We start from the raw sequence: 22,849 nt of genomic DNA, 5'->3' as shown, positions 1-22,849 counted from the left end.
TATATAATCCATTGATGGCAGATGATGGCCTAAGCTGAAAATATAAATTTCTTCTGTATCCCCCACTTCATCAATTTCCAACTTCTATAGAATTCATTATTTATGTATTTGATGTTTATTTTTGAGAGAGAGAGACAGAGACAGAGCACAAGCTGGGGAGGGACAGAGAGAAAGGGAGATACGAATCTGAAGCAGGCTCCAGGCTCCGAGCTGTCAGCACAGAGCTCTTCACAGGGCTTGAACCCATGAACCGTGAGATCATGACCTGAGCCGAAGTCAGCCACTTAACTGACTGAGCCACCCAGGTGCCTTATTTATTTATTTGTTTGTTTATTTATTTAGATGTCCAACTTCTATAAAATTCTTTAACACATTTCTCAAAATCAGTTCTCTTTTTAAAATATTTTTTTAAATGTTTATTCATTTTGAGACAGCAAGAGAATGTGCATGCATGGGCAGGGGAGGGGCGAGAGAGAGGGAGAGAATCCCAAGCTGTCAGCACAGAGCCTGAAGCGGGGCTCAATCTCATGAACTGTGAGATCATCACCTGAGCCAAAACCAAAAGTTGGATGCTTAACTGACTTGAGCCACCAAAGCGCCCCCAAATCAGTTCTCTTTTTAAAGCCCAGAATTGATTTTATTCCAGGCTTGTCTCCTACACTCATGCATATTTAGTTCTGATTTGGGCTTCCTAGATAACATTAGCGTATCGGTTGGGATGCTTTCAGTTGTGAGTGAAATCCAACTGGTGACCCTAACAAGGGAAGCTCTTTGCCTTACTAAGTAGAAAGTCTGGGGGGAGGGGGAGCATCTGTACTGGTATGTTCAGAGGCTCAACAATACCAAGATTTCAGTCTCTTTCCATCTGCCATCCAGAGTAACAACATTGTCTTGACTCTCTGCTCCTTAAACATACTCCCCTTTTAGAGTGACTACTAGCGGCAAGTAGGCTTATGTACTCTCTAATTTATACCCAGCAGGCCATGGAGCAAAAATTCCCATGATTGGACCATCTTGAAACCAATCGCTGTGACCAGGGAAATGCCACATGCTGATGAGGGTGAAGCCAGATGTGAAGTGTGAGATGAACTTAGGGAACAGTGGTAGGAAAGGAGCACCTCCTATAGGACAAACCCCCTACACAACTGATCCATCACCAAGTCTGGTCAGTTCTGCCGGCCACTTCTCTCTACCTCTTCTAACACTGGTTCAAGCTGCCATCATCCCACTTGTAGCACAGTCATAGCCTATGTCTCCTTGCCTCCAGCCTTGACCCTCTCTACAGTCCATTCTCACAGCAGCAAGAACAAACTTTTGATGATCTAAAAGCCAGATTTTATTTCCTTCCTTAAAACTCTCCAAGTGGCTTCCTTTAGCAATTAAGGTGGGAAAAATCCAGTCTCCTTCCCTGAGCCATAAGACATTGATCTAGCCCCTGTTTTGCCTTATCTATCCATCCTTATCTAGAGGCATGCCCTCTACCCCTTATCTACTCTAGCCACAGAAGCCTACTTTCAATCTCTTGAACACATCTAGCTCATTCCCCCTCCAGGGATTTCTACATTGTTCATGATGGTCTCAGCTCAAATGTAGCTGCCCCAGAAAGTCCTTGTCTATTCCATCTAAAGGAGCACCTTGACTTCCAGGCACTCTGGCCTATAGCCCATTACCCTGATAGACTTTATTCATAGCACTTGTTCTTACCAGAAAATGTGTCCATTTTATGCACATTGTCTGATTCCAAGTGCTGGGGATATAGTGGCAACAAGAAATTTTTCTCTCTAATTGTAATAAAAAGAGCCAAAAATGATTAGAAGTCATCTATTCATCTCTCTGACTCAGCAAGTACAGAGGACTCGGGCTAGAGAACCGAAAGAAAGAAAATGAGAACGAGAAAAACCCAGGTCCCTAACCCCTAGCCAAAGGAACGACGGCAAGGGTTAAAAGCATGGACACTGGAGTCAACGAGACCCCAGCCAGCCCAGGCTGGGGATTATCAGTTGGTACTGCTTACCAACTGTGGGCCCCCGGTATGCTACTCAATCTTTTTGGACTTTGGGTTTCTCCCACAGAACAGGGATAATGATAGTACCTAACTCATGAGGTTGCTGTAAGCATTGACTAAGATAATGCACATAAACACCCAGTACAGGGTGCAGCACGGCGCTGACATTTACTGAGTGCTTAGCTGGGGACTGGAATGGAGACAGCAGTCCAACCACAGTTCGGCCCCGAAGAGATGCTCTGCCCCTTGCCTACTCACCCGTCTGCTCTGTTCCTAGGACAAGCAAGCTGAGCAAAGTTTCCCAGCTACAAACCCCTAATTAAAGAGGAGAGATGACATCCGTGACTGATCATATAAACATTGCAGATTCCAAGCTCCCCTCTCCTGCTGCCCCCAGTCCCTCTCCCCACCCCTCCCCAAAAACTATTTAAATAAGAACAGATTTTACCACCCACCTTGTGGGCAGTCTCTAAGCTAAGGCTGGGGACCAGCTATTTATCCTTCAGCTGCTGTGGGAATTCAACACATACAAATAAAGCTGCTTTTCCAGCCAAGTGTGTATTTTTCCATCAGCATGTGGCCCCCCTGCCCAGGTTGTCTTGTTTAGGTTGGGGTGGCCTGAGGGAGGGAAGAACAGGGTGGGGGGTATGAGGCTGTGGTTTCAGAACCTGCTCCCCAGGATAGCTGGCTGCAGGGCAGCGTGGAGCCCCGCACAGGGCTGCGAATGAAGCCCCGGAGAGGCTGGGTTAAGCCCGGGGTGATGGACGCAGATGTGCTATGCCCAGAAACAACACATTCCACTTTTTCCTTGCTTCTTGGCCAGTCGCCCCTTGTTTCTGCCATGGCCCAGTGAGCACCCATCCCTCTCTCCAAGTCTCAGTTTCCATCACGGATGACAGGTTATCCAGTGTCTCCCTCATGCCCACCCCCATCTCCCACCCTGACCCAGGATTTCTCCCCTTCATGTGCTTTCCCTACTTGCCTTTCCCCCTGACCCCACAATCCCATAGACTATGCCCCCTTCCTTCCACGGCCTGCGTCCTTTAACCAGGACCTTGCAACTCTGCCTCAAAAACAGGCCTGCTAAGGGATCTTTCTCCCCAAACCTCCCATTAGAGGCAACTTCTTGGGGGGAGGGTTTGTTTTTTTTTTTTGTTTGTTTGTTTTTTTTTTTTTTTTTAATATCTATTTGCTAAGTTCTCTCCAGACCTGGGAGTTATGTTTGGGGAACCGCCCAAACACGGTCAGGTAGTGAAGTGGTCTCTTCTGGGGGGAATGTCTGGGTTTCCTTCCCCTGTGAGCCCACATACTTCCTGCCTGGCTTCAGGCCCCAGGTTTTCAGCCTTCCTCTCAGGAGTAGCTCTTCTGGGTACCCTTCTTTTTCCTTCTCAAGTGTCCTCAAGGCTGAGCATGCAGACAGTTCAGAGCCCCCGGACAGACCCCTCACTCTTCGGATTGGGCAGGTAATAACAACCGCAGCTAACATTTCTCCAGTACTTCCTACATGCCACCACTGCTAAGCTAAGCTCTTTACATGAAAAAATCTCTTTTAATCTTTTCGATAACATTCAGAGTTTAGGTACTATTATAATCTCCATTTTACTGATGATGAAACAGAGAGGTTAAGTAAAACCTAAGGACAACTGGCTGTTAAAGGGTAAATCTGGAATTCAAACCCAATCGTGCCTGACTCCAGAGTCATATTTAACAACTGTATGGGTACTGTTCCAATATTGAAACCTCTGTCTCCTCAGTTCCCCCGAGAGCAGAGGCAGGATAAGGGGCAGGTCCCCTCATTCAGTTTCCTCCTCTGCAAAATGAGAAGGGAGCTAAGATGACTTCCAAGGTGTCTCCTGTGCTGCTCTTTGGCAGTTCTGTGATTCTGAAACTACTTGTGGGATCCGAGGGCAGAGCCTGCTGGTCTCAGGCTCAGTGATGAACTAACGTGAGGTTGATCTCAGCTACCCTCTCACCTGCCCTTTCCGTTCTCTCCCCTCTTCCAGCACTCTCTTGCCCTGTGACGTTTACTCCCTCGGGGCCTCCCACCCAGGACACCATCCCCATACAGCCTATCCTGACAATCCTCTTCACTTCCTTATTCCCATTCTACAACTGCCCTCTCTGCCCTAACAGTTGGTAAGAGGTTAGTGAGCCTGGGCCATGGGGAGGAGGTGATCCAGGGAGGAGGGTGGCAAAGAAGCCTCTTTGCAAGTGACAGACTCTAACAATGTCATGTGAGCAAACAAACATCATTGCTTCACAAACTGAGAGGTCCAAATGTGCCTTCAGGTAAGCCATTAGAAGGATGTGAGACATGAGGCCATCCTTGGACCAATCACTGTGGCCAGGGAACAGAATAAACTGAGAAGCTTGGCTCACATCCCACCTCTGGAGCCTGGAGTGGACCCAACCCCACCCGAACAGCATGCATTAGGGAGCAGTGGGAATAGTTGCCTTTAGGAAAGTCCAATTGATGTTTCTGGAGAAAGGGAAGTGGTTCCTGGTCAGGCTAAAGCAAATGATGCCCCAGGCAAAGGACCTAACCTGAAGGAATAAGGAACTATAATAGTGGAATTTCAACCACTGTGGTAGCCAGGGGAGGAGCTGTTACAGAGAAGAGGGTCAGGGAACTTGATGGCCCTTCAAATCTCACCACAGAAATATCTGCCCACTCTGCTTTCTTATAAAGGGAAAGGACATGCCCAAAGGGCATGACAGATCTGCTGAATTGAGTGTCAGTTCTCAGGAATATAAATGTAGCTCAGACAAGAAGCTATCTGTTGTTCTGTGTTATTTGCATCTCCTGGCCACATGCCCCTCTTAGGCTGGGAAATAGAATTTCTATGGATTCCTGAAATATGTTAATTTCTTAATTTTTTTTCCCCCAACAGTAATTAATTGAGCACCTTTTTGCACAAGGCCCTATGGAAAGGACTGAGGACACGACAGTGGATAAGTCCAATATGGTCCCCGTTCTCGTGGAAACTTTCTACCAAGCCCACCCTCTGTTCTGAGAGAAGGAGCCCCTAGTCTTGCTCAAGGGACAGCTCTGAGCAGCCGTATTTTGTTCAGTATCATCCCACATAACCATATACATTCACATGCCACAGTTTAGTGGACCAGGACAGGTACCTGGCCTGAGTGGTCAGTCTATCAGTTGACCATTGACCTATGATTTGACCTAGTGTAGAAAAAGAAACTTGGCTAGTCAGGTTCTCACTCAATCTCTCAGGACATTACCCTGGAAAATACCAAAAGAAAACAAGGTAATTAGCCAGAAATGGAGGCTGAAAAGGAAGCACACAGAGGGCTTAAGGAAGAACAGGGGTCATAGTGAGGCACATGTAAGCGGAAGTTATGAATGAACACAGACTATGAGTCGAAAGAAGCAATGAGCCTGGGTAGCTCAGTAGGTTGAGAATCTGACTCTTGATTTCAGCTCAGATCATGATCTCAGTTTCGTGAATTCGAGCCCAGCGTTGGACTCTGCACTAACAGCCCAGTGTCCGCTTCAGATTCTCCCCCTCTCTCTACCCCTCCCCAGCTTGCGCTCTGTCTCTCTCAAAATAAACTTTTTAAAAATTAAAAGGAATTTTTAATTCACTCACTCACACCAATTACATGATCGCTGGCAAACAGTCGGATGCCGTGTCAGAGCCTGGGCCAGATCCGGGCCTTAGTGGGTTTCATCTCAGGATCTCGGACTGCACCAGCGGGTAGGTCTGGCCTGACTGAGCCTGCCCTTTTCCTGCCAGACCAGCTCCCCCTACGGCGCCGGGCCCACCTGATCATCGGTGGGCACCCAGGCTGGTGCTTTGGCGGCTGCTGGGGCCCCACGGTACGCAAACGTGCCAGACCGCGGAGGAACTCTTGGTGGATGCCACGGCACCCACCCGCGGCCCACGAAGCCCACATGCAGCATTTGATCCGGGAGGCCACCCAGCGGGGCTGCAAGGAGCGCGGCGGGTCGATAGAGGCGCCTCGCAGGAGAGCCAGCAGAGGCCGGGTTCAAGGGGCACCCCAGGGCCTGCAGCTCAAGTGGTGGCGCCCCCCGGAGTCGCCACGTGCCCCCCCGCAGCGCGCAGCAGTGCCCACGCGCCTGACTCCACGGCTTCGGGAACAAGATCTAGAACTCTCCTTTGACCCAGCAATTCCACGTCTGGGAACGTATCTTACAGATACACTTACACGCGTGCTAAGTGACATACATCCAACCTAACGTGTTGCAGTGTTTGTGGAAGCAAAAGATTAAGCAACTCAAATGTCCATGAGAATGAGGGAGGGTTGGTAAATACAATTGCGGATTTAAACTACTGCAAAAAAAAAAGGGGGGGGGGGAGAAAGCATTCTATACTGATAAAGATCTTTAAGCTATGTTAGTAGATAACATAGATGAAACAAGCAGAAGCAGAATTGTGGTACCTACCTTGGGCAGAAAGGAGAAGAAAATATAGGCATTTTGTTTATATATGCATGGAGAAACTCTGGAAGGATATATAAGAAACTTACAACAGTGGTAACCAGTGAGTTTGAGAAGTGGGCAGAGACTGTTAAACAGGTGTATTTTATTTATTTTTCTTAAATGTTATTTTTGAGAGACAAAGAGAGACAGAGCATGAGTGGGGGAGGGGCAGAGAGGGGGAGACCCAGAATGTGAAGCAGGCTCCAGGCTCTGAGCTGTCAGCAGAGAGCCCGATGTCGGGCTAGAATCACGTACCACGAGATCATGACCTGAGCCGAAGTCAGACGCTTAATGGACTGAGCCACCCAGGTGCCCCTAAACAGGTATATTTTATTCAAACCATGTGAATGTATTCTTATTTAAAAATTAAATTTATAAAGAGGCTTTTATGTAAAAGGAGGTGAGGAGGAGCAGTTGACTGTGGTTGAGAAACCGACAGATCTCAGAACAGACCTACAGAGGGCAGTTTGCTTGCTACGGGCGGGCTCCAGGCTGACCACAAACTCCCGCTGGCTGGATCTCAGAGCACCCTCACAACCAGAACAGCCTTCCAGGTTTAGACATGCCGAACCCAGCCCGACTGCGTTTTCTGGTCTTAGATTTACTGAGAGTCCGCCTCCCTTGTTATTCCACACGTATCCTCTTAAGGAACCTCCACTTGAGTTAGCCCCTGTGTCTCCTTGTTCTCCACCTGGTCCCAAAGGAACAGCCGAATGGTCTTTCTGGCAGTCGGGCCACCAGAATGGATGGGTTTGGAATTCTGTCTTCGGCAGGAGTGGAAGAAAGGTGCTCCTGGAGGCATCGTCTGGCCTCTCAGAAGGCCCTGACAGCGACTGGCGTCTCATTCCCAGGATTGCAGGTTTTTACTGAACCCAATCTCTTTCCCTTACCTCGAGAGGGAGCCCACCTGCTTTTCTTGGAGACATCATCACGCTCTGAAGCAAGGCTTGAAGGAGGTTTTCTGGGCAGGGACTGGGCGAGGAAGGCCGCCCAAGGAGAGGAAAGGATGCTAGTTCTTTAGGATTCGCAGAATCCGGAAACTGCAGGAACAGGCTTTGGGTCTGAGAAGAGGCTCAGGGGCTGGGTAACAGGAAGTCCAGCTCGTTGCCTCCTTTCGTTAGATTATTCTCTACTTAACCCAGTGCCCAGCACACAAAGGGCGCTTCAACATGGGGAGCCAAACTGATCGTGAGCCCTCTAAACTTCAAACCTGAGCCTCCTTGGCTGTGCTCCAGATGCCCCAGAACTCGGGACGGATTGAGGAAGAGCCTTGCCACTCTGATCATTCCTCTCTCGAGGAATGCAGCCCCACCTCTGGCTGCACCCCGCAGAGCCACCAGCAGCAGCAGCAGAAAAGAGTTGAGGGACACACATGATACTTCACTGGTGCTTTATTATACAGAAGAATCCAAATATTTACATCTTGACAATTCTTACACTTCCCACAGCTGGAGAGGGCACGGGCCTGGAACCCAGAAGTGATATAGGGGATAAGGTGGGTATGAGAACTTGCTACACCAGAGCAGAGGTAGTTAGAGGAGATGGTGCCAGAAAGGATCAAGGATTCTAGCTACTTTCCATCATCCTCACTTATCCCGGCCTACTCATTCTTGGCAGCTCCTCCTCCTCCTCCCTAATCCTTAAGCCTTTTATTCTTTCTGGAAAAGGAAAGTTGGGAAGGAGTTTGGGGAGTAAGAAGTGGGGAGAGGGAGGCAAAGAAAAGGCCCAGCTAGAGGCTCTGTTCATCCATAGTCTTCAAGTCTCAGCACTGAGTTAAAGAGTTTTCCTCTTGGTGGGTACTGAGGTGCTTGACAAACCAATGGTCCACTATAGAACTTTCTCTTCCACAAGTTGGTCTGAGGGGAGATTGTGGTTGGCACTGTTTGCCAGGGCACAACGCACAGAGGCCTGGGCAGCACGTACCAGGTCAGCAGTTCCCAACATTTCTGCCATCACAGCCCTTTGGATGGATTCGTCCCCGTGGACACCATTTTGGAAGATTTCACATGCCGCGAATTATTTGGTTTTTGATTTTGTGTTTCATCAAAGACATGGATAATCTACTGATTATAATGGGGATAACCAAAAGAGTAATATACTGACTTGCTAGAAAGCCAGTCAGAAACAAAGAAACTACCACCTTATTTTGGGTAAATGTACAACATCTACTAGGCTTTTTGATTAATGGAAATCGTTCATGGCAAACACCTCCACTCCCTTCCCCTGTACCTCTCCTCTGTCCAGAAGGGCCAGACTTGGCAAATGCCCAGATCTTTAGGGGTAAATGATAAGATGACGGCGGTACCACCTAGAGCTTGCAGCCAAAACACACTGGCACCCTTTTCACAGAAGAGGCCACCTGTAGGGAACTGTTCCATCACCCCTAAACCTCTAACACATGGCCACTTCATTCCATGCTCCGCTCAACACTGGCTCCCTGACTCCAAGGTGGACAATGGTCACGTGGAGTTGGGGGTAGCTGTGAGGAGGGGACTGGGTGACTTCCTAGAAGTCAAAGCTCCCCGAAATCATACCAACTCTGTCATCCCTGGGGCATCTCAGAGAACTCCTTTCCCCATAATAGTCACCAACTCCCAGTACCCAAAGCAGGGCAAACTCCTTCCATGAGAGGGTCTTGATTAGCCCTGAGAAAGGGAGACCAGGGGTTCTCAACCAATTGATAAATGAATTCACCTCATCTAGTGAGTGCCTACTCTGAGGTCAACCTTGTGCTAGGACCCTAAGGTCCTTCTATGATTACAAATTCGGCACATTTAGCTTCAGAGCCTGTCAGAGTCCAGGCAACTTAGCGGGTCAAATGAGATTTAGAAATATGCCAAGTTCCACTCGTCGTCTCTGCCTCATCCCTCTACCCCAGCCTGGTCAGCCTTGCTGACTCATGTCAGAATTTCCCCTGGGCCCTGAGGGCAGCAGAGAGAGAAAACAGAAGCTAAACTTCAGGCTGTCAAGGACCTTCTCAGAGTTGTCTTAATAGTAGAGCCCCTTTTCTGAGTCTTGGATTCCCTTTTTATGTCTTCGAGAATGTCCTAGCTCTCACCTCCTCCTCCTGAGATTGAATGTGTATATGTTTGGGGTGGAGAGCACTCTGGAGTGCTCAGAGGCACTTGGTGAACCATAAGGCAGGAAGCTTATGACTGGAGATGGAAGGGTCAGGCCTATTCGGGGCACCCGGGAATCCCAGATTCCTATAATGCTTCCTACTGAACAATACATACAATGCAAATATCCCTCCAGTTTGCTGGCCAGGGACCCACCCCCCCACCCCACCCCCCCGTCCCACAGAGAAGGCAGGACCTAGGATGCAAAGAAAAAACTAGGCTTGTGGCAGGAGTTGGCAAGGGTCATATGGTGGAGAACCACAGGAAGGCAACTTAGAGCCAGGAGGAAGCCAGACAGCCATGGACTTCCCTGTGTATACCCTGCCAGGATCCAGGAACCCTCTCTTTTACTGAGGGCAGAAGTTTCATTGGTGGTTGGGCTTAGGAAGGAGGTGGGAGCCAATGTGGGATCCCTTTATCCCTGCCCCATTTCCGGGGGATAGAGGTTAGAACCACAAAGGCAGCCTCTTCACCATCTTTCCAAAGGCAAGAGGGATGGCAAGGTAGAGAGTGTGGAGAATCTTCTCTGGTTGATGGAATCACCAACTTTACCCCAGATGAAACTCCCAGGATCGGGGTTTTCTAGGACTTGTGGCATCTTGTGATGTCACTGAGTAGCACTAGGTGGTATAGAGATGAGGGCCCTGGGGGACAGCAGTGTTAAATTCTGTGAGATGTTAATAGATATCCCACAAAACCAACAACCAAACAAACACCTGTTGTCAAATAATCTGGGGGAACTGGGTTAAACAAAGTTCAACGGATTTTACTGCTGCAGGAATTCTCATAGCCTTTACTATACTAATATGTACTGTGACTCTCCAAGAAAGGACAAATTGTGTAGTATCTTCTAAAACTTCTTTTGACAGAGAGTCTTTTTGCATGGCATAGCTCAAGATTAACAGGACACAGAACACATTTTGTATGTAGTCCATGAGTCACAGGGTAGATGCTCAAGTGCCCTTTGGCAGTTCCCCAATAGGTCTTTCTCTGTGAGGTCCCCCTGCCCCATTGTACCCTGATCCTTGACCTGCTCAGCCCTCTACCCCAGTCACTCATTTTCCTTAGGCAGAGAAATTTCCCGATCTCTGGTCCACAGCTTCAGACATGACAGGGAAGAGGCCTAGAGGAAGGCCAAGGGGAAACCAAGCCAAGAAGCACACACTGGTGGTGGCCACGGGAGAGAGACCAATGGAAGCCATGGCCCAGTCCCTGCTGTGGATCACGCTGTTGAGTTTTGGTTGAATTTATTTTACAAGCAGCCATCATTCATGGAGTGGGACCAGAGGGAAGGGAACAGATGGGAAGAGAAGGGTGAGGAGGGACATTTATAAGTGTGAGGCGAAGGCCGAGGCAGAGGGCTGGAAGGCCCTGCCCACTGACAAGCCCCCGCCTGCTGACATGGCTCCCTCTGCCCTTAGCAGCAGTTCTCCATCCATGGAGGGTTGTGGGTTCCCCAAGTGGGTTCCTTCTGGCTCTACAAAATGGCTGCCCTCCAACCTAGGGTCCCCCGGCTGCTGACAGGAGATGAGGGTTACCGAGGGGAAGCCATAGGTCTCCAGCCCAGGGGGCCGCCCAGCCTCAGAAGTTTCCAGAATGAGATCCACATCAGAGAAGGCCACCAGGGCCTGGGTAGAATCGCAGGAGCTCTTCTCCAGCTCGCTGGCAGCAGTGTAGGCTAGGGGCCCTGAGGTCCCCGTGCAGGGCCAGAGCCGCCACAGGTCATCCCGGAAGTGGGGGTTGAAGAGTAGGTAGAGCAGTGGGTTGAGGCAGGCCGGCAGGGGTAGTACCACAAGTAGGACAGACTTGACAGCCTCAGGGGTGACGGGGAAGAGGCCCAGCATGGAGGCAAAGCTGAGGAAGGCCACAGGGCAGTAGAGGAGCCCATCTGCGAAGATGAGCCAGGCCACGTGTCTCACCATGGCGCAGTCCCACACAGCCTCGAAGTCGCCCCTCGGCAGGTCACAGTAGAGTTTGATGTAGGCACCGGCCACTACCAGGAAGCAGAAGGAGTTCATCATCACCAAGGCCACGGCAAAGCCCAGGGCAGCCGGCTGGCCCTCGGGTGGGGCGTAGGGCAGGCAAAGCGGGGAGGCCCCGTATTCTCCCACTGAGACGAGGGGCAGGGCCGCGGCCAGCCCGGCCAGCATCAGGCAGCCCAGGGCCCCTGCTCGAACACTGCTCAGGGAGGGCGCCTTCCCGTAGGCTCGGACGCAGGAGACGGAGACGCTGCACTGCACGGCGGCCAGGGTGAGCAGCAGCACGGAGGCCTCGGACCCGAGTACTGCCAGGAAGCCTGTGGCCTGGCAGCCCAGTCCCATCTCCCAGCGGGCTCCGTACTGGGCGAACTGGCCAAAGGTCAGGGCGTCGACTGAGGCTAGGAGGCCACAGGAAATGCCAGTCAAGGCGTTGGCACCTGCAATCGCGCCTACGACAAACTTGACCGGGGGCAGGGGGCCAGGGCCACCGGCAAACACACTCAGCAGGACCAGCCCGTTACAGAGCACGGAGAGCAGCACGATGGCCCACACAGCCAGGCGGATGCCCCAGCTCTCAAAGAGGTGCTCGCAGGGCTTGAAGGGGCCTGTGGGAGAGAGGACCAGACATTATCCCTGGGTCAGAGGCTGCTTGACACAGGGTCCTGGGGATGAGGCCAGGGAGGCTGATGCAGCCTCCATTCTCTGAGAACTCCCGGTCTGACGGAGGCTGACAGGATCTCTGAGAACTCTCAGGTGGGGTTGGGGGGAGGAACAGTGGGGACGTACACAGCCCTTCTTCCAAGGAACTGCCGATGGAGTGGACACTCACGCAATACACGTACAAAATAGAAACACATAGTGAACAGATTTGTGCACAAAGTACAAATGGGTACAGTGCAACCCCAGGCATTGAGGAAATGTTCAGCAAAGCAGTCTTTCCAAAGCAGCAGCATTTAGAAGAAAGGAGGGGGAGAGGTGGGATAAAGGAGTGGAGAGGGCATCAGAACTGGGGATATGGCTGGGGTAGAGGCACAGAGATGGGAGGAGCTGCCCAGAGAGTGACCAGTTTGTGTCCCAAGGCTCTGCTTCTCCCAGTCAGTGCCCAGTGATCCACTAGGGACCCCACCGTGGATGAGCCCTGATCAGGTATTGTACCGGGCTGGCTCTCCCTCGCTCTGTGATGGGGACACAGACCACATTTAATACTCACAGAGTCCATCAGTATTTGGGAAGAAAAGCATAATAAGTAAATTAAAATGCAGATGCCTCTGGGTTTTTCCAACCTGGTTTTGCACCAAATGGGTGAGATCCTGGTGTTTTCCACCTCTCTCCTCAGGTTCTGTCCTTAAGTCACCCCGTAATTTTGGACATATTATGTCTTCATTCTTTTGACTTCAGACTCCTGTTCTGCAATGTATTTCTAGTCGCTTGGGAATTTGAGAGGCTTTTGTGGGAACCATTTTTTAAACATATTTTTTTCCCGATTACTATATAATAGATGGTGATTGTAGAAAATTTGGAAACTATAACACAGAAAAATTAAAACTGCTTATCATCCCACCTCTCAGAAAGAACTCATCATTGTGGTAGGTCTCCTATAAAAAAAATACATACAGATAAGTTTTTAAGCTAAATTGGGACTTTCTGTACATAGTTTTTAATTCTCTTTTTCAGTTACAATTTATTATGCAGACTTTCCCATACCTTTATCTTCCTCCAAAACATGTTTTCAGTGGCTGCGTAATAAATACTTTTCCATATGGATGTACCATAATTTATTTGACCATTTATATGAGCTATTCTAAAAGCAAGTTCAAGTTGGGCTTTGACTTCTGGAACTTCCTCTTTTACTTCATCGCTGCTGATTATTGGTTTTCACAAGTGAAATTTCTGTGGCAGTGTGAAGCATGTGGGTTTCCAAGTCAGGAGAAAAACACCACCTGTTTCCTCCAGACTGTTAGTGGTCTTGCTCTGGGCTGGCACTAGAGGGCGCGCTGTAGCCACTAAGTGCTACAAGCAGGTGTTGGCAGTCAGCAAACACTATTTTGGCTTAGAACAAGGAGAGAAGGCCAAGGGGCGCAAACCAAAGAGAGATGCAAAACTGGGAAATGGAGGTGAGGCGAAATGGAGAAGCACATTGTTTATTGCTTTCTGTTCATTCTGAACAGCTCCTGCCCTGACTTAAGCAATGGACTACGGTGGGAGGGGTAGGGTAGCCTGTTAGCATTTTATACCCAAGGGAAGGGACTTCTTTGCTCTAAACATGTTAGGTTGCATTGCATCGAAGAGAAATAATTCTCTTTCTTTCTTCACAGCAAGATGGATTCAGGTTAGACTCTAGGAGGCTTTCTCAGCTGTAAGGTTTGGACAATCCTGTAAGGAGTTATCCAGAGGCACTGTGGAGTTTTTTCACCCTGGAGAGTTTTATGAAAGAGAGACTGCAATCTTCCTGGGAATGAGCAGAGAGAGATGGAGAAGGGGACCTTTCAGAGTTCCATCTGGCTCTAGGAGTGTGCAAAAACAGTGCCACACTCTACCCTGAACAGTGCGGTAAAAAAGACAGTCTTTCCTGCTTCTCTCTTCAATGAGAGAAATTTTCTCTTGGTTAATTTTTTTTTTAATTTTTTAAAATGTTTATTTACTTTTGAGAGAGAGAGAGTGCGAGCAGGGGAGGGGCAGAGAGAGAGGGAGACACAGAATTCGAAGCAGGCTCCGAACTCTGAGCTGTCGGCAAAGAGCCCGACGTGGGGCTCGAACTCACAGACAGCAAGACCATGACCTGAGCCGAAGTCGGACACTTAACCGACTTGAGCCACCCAGGCACTCTGGTCTCCTGGTTAGCTTCTGATTAGCTGATTTGTGAAGGCTTCTTTGAGTCCCCTCTCCCCACGGCCACCCCTCCCTTCCCTCCCCGCCCCCCCCCCCCACCCCAGTGCTGCTCCAGACAGACACCCAAGGGAAGAACGCCAGCTCCTTCCCCAGGAGTCACCAGAAGTGGCGGTCCTCCCCACAGAATGTTGGTTCTTAGGCAGAGAAGCTGCCCGAAGCATGGCTACAAACACGCCAGGCTGAACCGGCCTCTCTCTCATCAAATAGTTGGGTGCTCCTTCCTCAGCCCTGCCCCCGACCCCACACCGAGGCGCTCATCTCACCTGGAACGGGGCTACACTGGACGCTGGGGTGTGGCTTTGTGTCCTCCATTTCCAGCTGCAGCTCGTCCAGATCCAGATCATCTGAGAGGTGAGGCCAGAAAGTGGCATGGGGCCCCGGTCTTGGTGACAGTCAAGCTCCACCTTTCTCCAAATGCCCACCCCTTTCGGCTGTCATCTCCAACTCACTCTGCCCAGCACGGCTCACCCCAGCAGCCCGGCACATCTGTTCTACTCTTAGGTATAAACATTCCGTCAGCTCCCTATTATGCACCCGTGGATAATCTGCATGGTCGGTCCTTTACAGCAAATGTTTCAGCTGGGCCTTGCTGACCTCGTCCTATAACTCAGCACGCTCGTGTCTCCTCCAGGCAGCCTAGTCCGTACGTGCTGCTTAGAGTAGGGAGCTGGTCAGTGTTCAGAGGAGGTGAACCAGGGATAGTGAGTGAGCGGAAGCTATTTATTTGCTTGAAAGGCAGTCAAAGCCCTGGGGGGATTAACTTAGGAAAGGCAAGAGTAGGTACGGATACAATGGCTGTCCTCGAAGAGCTGAAGTCCCCGTTAGGCACAAAGGCACTGTACTCCTGCATGCAGAGCACGTCAGAATCAGGATGGGTCATAGAAGGAGGCAAACTAACAATTCAGATGGAGAAGTTTTCGTTCTTACTAACACAAATAAGCTCCCACACTTAGAGTTGACCCGACAAAGAGGTGGGACTGAGGTCCACGTGTGCTGAATGCAATGTCTGCCACCTGCTGGGCATTGGGCAAGTGCAGGGGAGCTCAGGGATGAATAAAACATGGTCCTGCCCTCAAGGGGCTTATGGAGACAGAAGAGAATCAAGCTGTCCTGACAAAGCATACTGTGTCAACTAATAGGTTTATTTAACACAAAGGGCCAAGAGTCCCTGAGCTCTTTCTCTGTGCCAGACTATGCCCAGCGAGTCCTCATCTGCGTGGTCTCATCAACCTTCGTGGCAGCCGCACAAAGCAGGTGTCCTTTGACACCATTCGATAGACGAGGAAACGGAGGCTCATCGAAGGTCAGTGGCTTGCCCCAGGTCTCCCAGCCAGCAAGCGATAGGGCGAATTTCAGACCCAGGTTTGTCTGACTACGGAGCCCAGATATTTAACTGTTAGGCTTTCCCAGGCGAGGAACTGATCTGGGTGGGCTGGAGGAGATGGTCGGGGGAGCTTTACAGATGCAGGAGCTGGGCATAATTTGTCGCTGGAGATACCGAAGGAAGCAGAAAGTCCCTGATGGGAGAAAGGGCAATTCTATGCTGAGTTAGAGGCCAGACTAGATCATCTTTACCGATCTTTCCGATTCTAAGTGTAGCCTCTGCAATCCCATTAGCCGGAGAAAATAGGATTAGAAAGATAAATCCATTGTTAAAGAAACTCTGTAACTTGTCTGAATCAAAATGGGATTTTTTCCCACCTCTTATTCACTATTATAAGGTTTCTTAAACCAGAGGCTGTGAACGGCAGGGGTGTCAGAGATACCTTGGGGGTCCATAAATTCTTCAAGAATTTTGAAATGATAATCTTAAACCTCTTCTAACTTAACAAAAACAAAACTCTTGTTTGTGGTGATAATTCAGCATCGAAAGACCTTTTAAAGAATAAGCCTTTAGTGTCTCTGCTGAGACTGGGAAAAGTGTCTGAGGCCCTAAGGGGTGTGAGAGAATTGCTTCTCTTGAAAGGGATGCCTGCACATTTACTTGGGTTTCAGAGACAGTGGCCTGTGGGCTCTTCCTCCATCACACAAGTAATGGAGAGGTGACTCTGTGTCATGCTCGTCCCCATCTCTGGCTCGTGTGGTTCGTTTCCTTCCTCCCCCACTTAAAGGGTAAACACCTTCAGCTGGGCATTTTCCCAGGAGGCAGGAAGGTTCTGCGGAGCTGCTCTTGGCCCAGACAACATCAGGGCAGGCAGGAGGCCGAGGTGTGCCCACAGGGTCCTGGCATTTCCTCTCCTCTCCACCTTTCATTCCCTGCCCACCCCTGCTCTCCAGAATGGAGCTCAGCAATTCTTTGAAATCAGAATGCATGAATGAAATGTAAGGGGTGAGGCCCGTGGCCTCCGTCTGAGGCTGGGAAAGTCACAGCCAAGGTGTTAAGTAACCACTCTTCAAACGAGGAGGAAATCAAATCTGGCTGCAGCGCAGCTCCTGGCTTTCCTCCTCAAGGCTTATTAGCTCCCACAGGAAGTGGGGGGCCCTGCCCTAGCTCCCGTTACCGGCGGCAGGCAGCCCACGATTCTGACGCCCTGTGGCTCTCCAAGACCTAAGCCTGGTGGAAAGTTTCACCTTGAGGAAGGAAAGTTTCCATTCCTCCTTCCAGCCCCCTGAGGGAGTGTACCGCAGACAGACATCCGGGAATGTCCCCTGGGGACAGCTGTCTCCAGGCCCAGAGCCAGCCCGGCTGCTGGGCTCCTCCTGGGGTCCTCACACCCTCCCCCGGGGACGGGCTTGTACACCAGGAGGGAGACCCCAGAGACCCCCTAGCTGCTTGCCCAACACTGGGCTCCATAAGCTGCGTCCCGGACTACACAATACACCTTCCCTCCACACACACACCAGGAGGCACCCAGTTCCACTGGTAACAGCAGCAGTGAACATACTCTGCCCTCTATAGCCTATGAGATATGTAATATTGTTCTCATTGCACAGATAAAAGAAAAACAACAAAAAAACCCAAGGCTCAGGAAGGGTGAATGGCTTGTCCAAGGCAACTCAACTGGTAAATGGTGTAGTCGGGCTTAGAACCCATGTCTGTCTACACCACCATAAGATGTTTTCCTTACATGTTTAGATCTGGTTTTTCCGTTTAGATTCTCCATGGGTATATTGTGCAAAGGGGGCTAGAGACTGAAAGAAATCTAAATATCAGGGGCCCTTTTTTGCTTCCTCCTAATTCTACCTGTGTTCTGTCACATGGGGTGAAGGTGAGGGGGAAATGGAAGCCTTCCTCTCTGCCCTTTTTCTGAGACACCAGCTGGCAGACCATCCCTGAATCCCCTTCGCTGCCTACCTCCACCCTTCTTTCCTTTTACCCCAACTCTTCCAGAAACAGACCGATGTGGCCCAAGATGGCCCTTCTCAGCAAGGTCCTCTCGCAACCAGTGGCCTCTAAAGGGCAGGACAACTTGAACAGTGATAATCCCCATGCTGTTCCTTTTGGCTCTAGCACATATAGCGAGGGGACTTTTTTTTTTAAGCAGATTTCATCTAATTAATTTAATTCAATCCTGCCTGGCTCAGGTTGATTAGAAAGTGGATGTCTTCTCTGAGAATGCCCTGATGTTGAAGGGCCCAGGTGGCGAGGAGGCAGCCCTGGAGAAGAAACACGTGAGCCACCAGGGCAGGGGTGTTATATAAGATACAGTTTGGGAAGCATCTTGTGATCCGCAAAGGACTTGACAAATATAGAAACATTTCTACCGTCGTTGTCACCGTCGTTATTTTCTCCCCAACCACTTCTGGGCTATGTCCTTAGAGAGACAAGGTGCAAGCAGAGGCACCTCCCAGGTCACCCTTGGGGTTTCCCTCTGCAGCCCCTGCCAGAACCCCTCCCAGGGTCCCCCAAGCCTCCTCCCTAACTTCCTCTCCACAGCCACCCACCTGCCCTGCCCAGGGCCTCCATCACTCACATTGGTTCTCAGCATGTCCGGCAAGAAGGCCCAGGGGCCTCTTTGGAGGCTCCTCCTCATCAAGGTGAAAGTCCTCAGCCTCCCACTGCCCAGAGGCCTTGAAGAAGCTGGCACAGACACCATAGGCACAGCACTGGTAGGCATAGGGCACCTCCAGGATCCTGGGGGTTCAGGGGAGACAGGAGTAAAACGGGCTGCCTTAGCAACATTTCGGCCATCAACCCAGGGACCCGGCACTTGGTGCCTGCCTTTCAACCCCAAAGCGCCCTGACAGTGCAGTCAGCCCCCTGGGCTTTCTTTGTAAGGGTCTTACAGCCTGGATCCTGCCTCTGAAGGGCTCTGAGCATAGTCTAATCTTTTCCTCACTCATGTTGGGAATTGAGATGGGAAGATTTACTTTCTGCCCACTGTTTATGGAGTCCCCTCAGCAGGCTCAGAGTGGGGAGCAGTTTCCCCAAGGCCACACAGCACTCCGGTGCTCTGCTCCCCTCCCTCCCAGCCAGCAACTCTTCTTTTATATTTAAGGGACAGGGATTCTCCTCGTGACTCTTTCTTACCCTTGCCCTCAGTAACACCCACGCCCTATCCCCCCGCCCCTACCCCTGGGTACATCAGAGCTGAATCTGGTGCCCTCTGAGGGTGAGGGCAGATGCCTCCAGGCATGTCGTTAGCTTGCAGCAGATGGGGCTTGGGCCACACAGGCTGTGTGCTGCTGCTGCAAGCAGAAGGCCTGGATGTCATTAGCGCGAGGGACGGGCTGGGCGGCTTATTTTCCAGTGATCAGTGCCCTGGGCTCTGCCCTGACTGCAGGGGCCCAGATGCCGCCCAGGTGAAGACGGGCAGTCTGGGTGCACTGAATGGGGCAAGGAGCGAGGAGGTCCAGGGGCCTTCACATCATCTTCTGTCCTCACAGGAGATCTCAGGGTCCCCCCGGGCTGGTACTTGGGGCAGAAAGAAACGCTATGAACGAGATGAGGAGGGAGGGGAGGCACGAGCAAGCCCTTCCCATTCAGTAGTGGCCAAACCCTAAGCCTTTGGGCCATCAGTTTTTTCTTGAGGTGAAGCCCTGTGGCTTTCTCCCTGTCCCTCCATGGCCTCTCCAGCTGCTCTGGGACAAACCTGTCTAGGTGTGGGGGAAAGCGAGGCCCTCACCTCAGGTTTGGGAAACTGTCCTTGGAGAAGGCCTGAGACAGAGCCAGGTTCCCTTTGAGCTTCAGATGCATCAAGCCCCCAAGGCCAGCCAGGGGCAGTGTGGTCAGCTGGTTGTCTGTCAGGTCCCTAGGACAGTGGATGGTCAGGGTTATTGGCAGTCAGTGGGATTGTTGAAGGGGCAGGGCTGTGCTGAGGGTGTGGCCAGTGTGCCTGGGATGGAAGCAAGAGGAGAGGAGCAAAGGACAGGAAATCAGCATAGAGAGACGAAAGCATAACAAGCTGGGGGAGGAGGATGGTCAAGGGTGGCTAGAGGCACCATCCATAACTCATTCATCACTCATTCATTCATTCATCAAATATTGGGGGCCAACTCTATACCAGGGACTCCTCCAAGATGACGTCAAGCCATCCCAATTCGTGAGAGAGCCCCTTAACCACAGCTCCTATGCCCAGGTCCCAGTCCCATCCAAGGGTCCCTGTCCACCCCACTAGGGCATCTGCCTATAGGTGCCTGTCCCCATTCCCCTGCTTTTCTGATGACGTAAGAGGCCAGAGCTGGGGGTGGGCAGAGCTGGCCTCTGGCTACATTCAGGGATTCGGTCATCCGTTCTGTTTTGCAGGCCCGGCTCCGTAGCCAGGGATGAGGACATGCATGTTCTATCCACTGGAGACACATCACAGGAGCCAGGGCTCCAAACCAAACACCAGGACCACAGACTGTACGTCGTGGAAACAGCCTGGACTGGAAGGCAGGAAACCTGGAGCTGTCACCGACTCCCTGCATAACCAAGGGGAGTCACAAATCTGCCTGCGTTCCAATGTCCTCATCCTTCAAAGGGATAAAAATATCCACCCTACCTATCTGGCCGGAGTAGAGCAAACAGGAGAGGGAAGACCGAGGTGCGAGTTTTGCCAGGCTCCGGCCCAGAGCCCAGAGAGTGGCAGACAGGAGGGGCACGGTGAGCCTCCTGGGAGGCTTTCGTTCCGGCCTTTGCTTTGAGCGAGCTTCTCCCCCTGGGCCTGGAGACGTGAAGTGAGGGGTTGGGCTGGATGATCTCTGAGGCCAGGGCTGGAGCTAGCCCAGAAGGACTCTGGGTGTTAATCAGAAGAGTCCCACTGGGGTGGAAACAACTTTAGGACAAGCAAGCAGGCAGTTGGCTCCCCACTGGGTGGGAGCCCTTGTGCAGTACACAGCCCGCACCACAGTGTGTGACAGCCCCATCAGAGGTCCTCTCCAGCCCTGACATAGCGACCACGCAGCCGGCACGCTATGATCGTGGGGTCCTCCGCCACCCCGCGGAATGGCAGCCCTCTAGAGTTAATGCTCATGTAGGGGACCGCTGAGTTGAGACCCCGGCTCCCACATCTGCTGCCTCCGTCCCAGGCTGTAAAGGAGTTTCAGGCTCGTACATCCTCTTTACTGGGACATGTAGAGGCTGGGGGAAGGGCCGGGACAAGGGGGCACCGGGAGGGCTGAGGCTGCCAAAATGTTGTAGAACATTAGCAGACGATGTTCCAGAGCTTGTAGGAGGCAGGCTCTCTGTTTATCAGGCCCCACAGTCTGTCAAACGGACTGTCAGAATGATTGATTAGGCTGGAGGCCCCCTCCCCGGGATGTGTGGTCAGACATTCATGCATGTCCCCGCTCTGGGGTGGCCCCTCCTGCCCCCGCTGGCCAGCCCACAGTCCTGATTGGTCTCCACCATCCGGGAGGAGAGGGCAGTGGGCACTTACAGCTTGACTAGAGAACGCAGCGTCACGAAGGCCTCAGGGTGGATGGACCGGATGGCATTCCAGCTCAGGTCCCTGTGAGCAGAGAGGGCGTAACGGGGGGACCAGTGACACTTGGAGGACTCACTGTTGCCCATCCTGAGTTCTTCACTCACTCCCCACCTGAGCTGCCCCCGGTAGCAGAACCCTCAGCCTCGTGGGGAAGGTACCTGCCTTCCAACCTGGCTGTGGCCACAGGAAGAGGGATTTGGCCGCTTGGCTTCAGCTCCCAACCTGGCTGTGGCCACAGGAAGAGGGATTTGGCCGCTTGGCTTCAGAGTCTCATCACCCCCCTGGGTACCAGCTGGAGAAGTGGCTTCAGAAGCCATCCGTACCGGGAGGCACCTCTCTTCTTGTGCGTGTGCTGGGGGCAGGGAAGCTGTGGGCATGTCACTGCCATGTGTGCTATGGGTACGGAGCGTGCCTGGGAGAGGATCCCACCCCTGGCTGCGGCAGGATACTCACAGGGCTCTCAGGGAGCTCAGCTGGCTGAAGGTGTCAGCTCCAATTTCCCAGATGCGGTTGTGCTGAAGGCCACTGGGGCAGCAAGAAGAGACTAGATGAGCCAATAGGCTCGGATCCTGGCTCAGTTCCACACCCCCCATGCACTAGGAGGAAGAAGGGAGAGCCCCCCACTTCTCCTGGCATGCGAAGAAAGGACCCGGCCCGCGGAAGTCACCAGAATTAAAGGGAGCACAAGGGGATCCGGTTGCCTTGGGTAAGTGGGTCAGGAGACAAAGCCACAAAACCATCCCCGTGGCCCAAAAGGGAGTCAGTTTCCAGGGTTCCCACCGGGGCTGGCTCCCAGCCCAGCCAACCTCACCCCTGGGTTCTCCAGACCTTAGCCCAGCAGCGGAGCTCTGCCCCACCCTTGGATGACCCGACGACTGGCCTAAGCTGCGGAGCAGAGCTCAGTGGACTGGTTGTCTGAATGGCAGATAGACCCTGGGCCTCAGCAATGCTGCAGACCCTCTTTCCTCTGGCATATAGACAAACAGGACAGACCCTCAGACCCCATTCTGCCTTGGTCCCAAAAGGCATTGCCCTGCCTCAAGACAGGGGACAGACACAGGAGACAAGAGAGACCCTGCTAGCTTGAAAAAGCAGACACTGAAGGACAAAACAAAACAAAACAAAACAAAACCAGAAGCTTAGAGCTTAGAGCATTTTTTAAGCGATTTTTTTCCTTGTCAAATTTGAATCCTAGGTTTCTTCTCCAGTGTATTAGTGTGCAGGTGCATACATACACCTGTGTGTGTGTGTGTGTGTGTGTGTGTGTGTGTGTGTGTTTAAGGGGGTTTGGAAAATGAGAGAGCATGCTCTCAGTCTTCTGAGGCCTTCCCTTGTCCAGCCTCCTAGCCCTGATATGACCCTGTCCCTCCACTGGCCCTAATCACTACTGCCTTTCATTGTTATTAGTGACCCCCAATGAGCCACCTTGAGACTCTGCTTGGGTGTCAGCTCTGTGGTCCCTAGGGGCCTCGCCCAGGCCTCTGCTGAGCTCCCAGCCCGAACCTCCGAGTTCAACAAGCTCAGAGAAGGGAGAAAGTTCAGACTCT

The 22,849-nt window shown here is 51.6% G+C and overlaps 1 protein-coding gene across 1 annotated transcript in view; it reads right to left on the bottom strand.

Annotated features, from left to right (window-relative positions):
* Positions 1-10,815: 10,815 nt before the first annotated feature.
* LGR6 (leucine rich repeat containing G protein-coupled receptor 6) overlaps positions 10,816-22,849 on the bottom strand; it is a 90,618-nt gene continuing 78,584 nt past the window's right edge. Inside the window, exons 12-17 of the mRNA XM_015539464.2 lie at positions 21,756-21,827; positions 21,255-21,326; positions 19,521-19,646; positions 18,369-18,529; positions 14,718-14,798; positions 10,816-12,170 (exon numbers count right to left, since the gene is read on the bottom strand). Of these exons, the coding sequence (XP_015394950.2) occupies positions 10,915-12,170; positions 14,718-14,798; positions 18,369-18,529; positions 19,521-19,646; positions 21,255-21,326; positions 21,756-21,827 (1,768 nt within the window). The 3' untranslated portion in view covers positions 10,816-10,914. The remainder of the gene's footprint in view (positions 12,171-14,717; positions 14,799-18,368; positions 18,530-19,520; positions 19,647-21,254; positions 21,327-21,755; positions 21,828-22,849) is intronic.

The sequence above is a fragment of the Panthera tigris genome, chromosome F3 (genome assembly GCF_018350195.1).
Source record: "Panthera tigris isolate Pti1 chromosome F3, P.tigris_Pti1_mat1.1, whole genome shotgun sequence".
In the NCBI taxonomy this organism is placed as follows: Eukaryota; Metazoa; Chordata; class Mammalia; order Carnivora; family Felidae; genus Panthera; species Panthera tigris.
The sequence above is the reverse complement of the archived record's forward strand: the minus strand, read 5'-3'. Positions and strand labels throughout refer to the sequence as shown.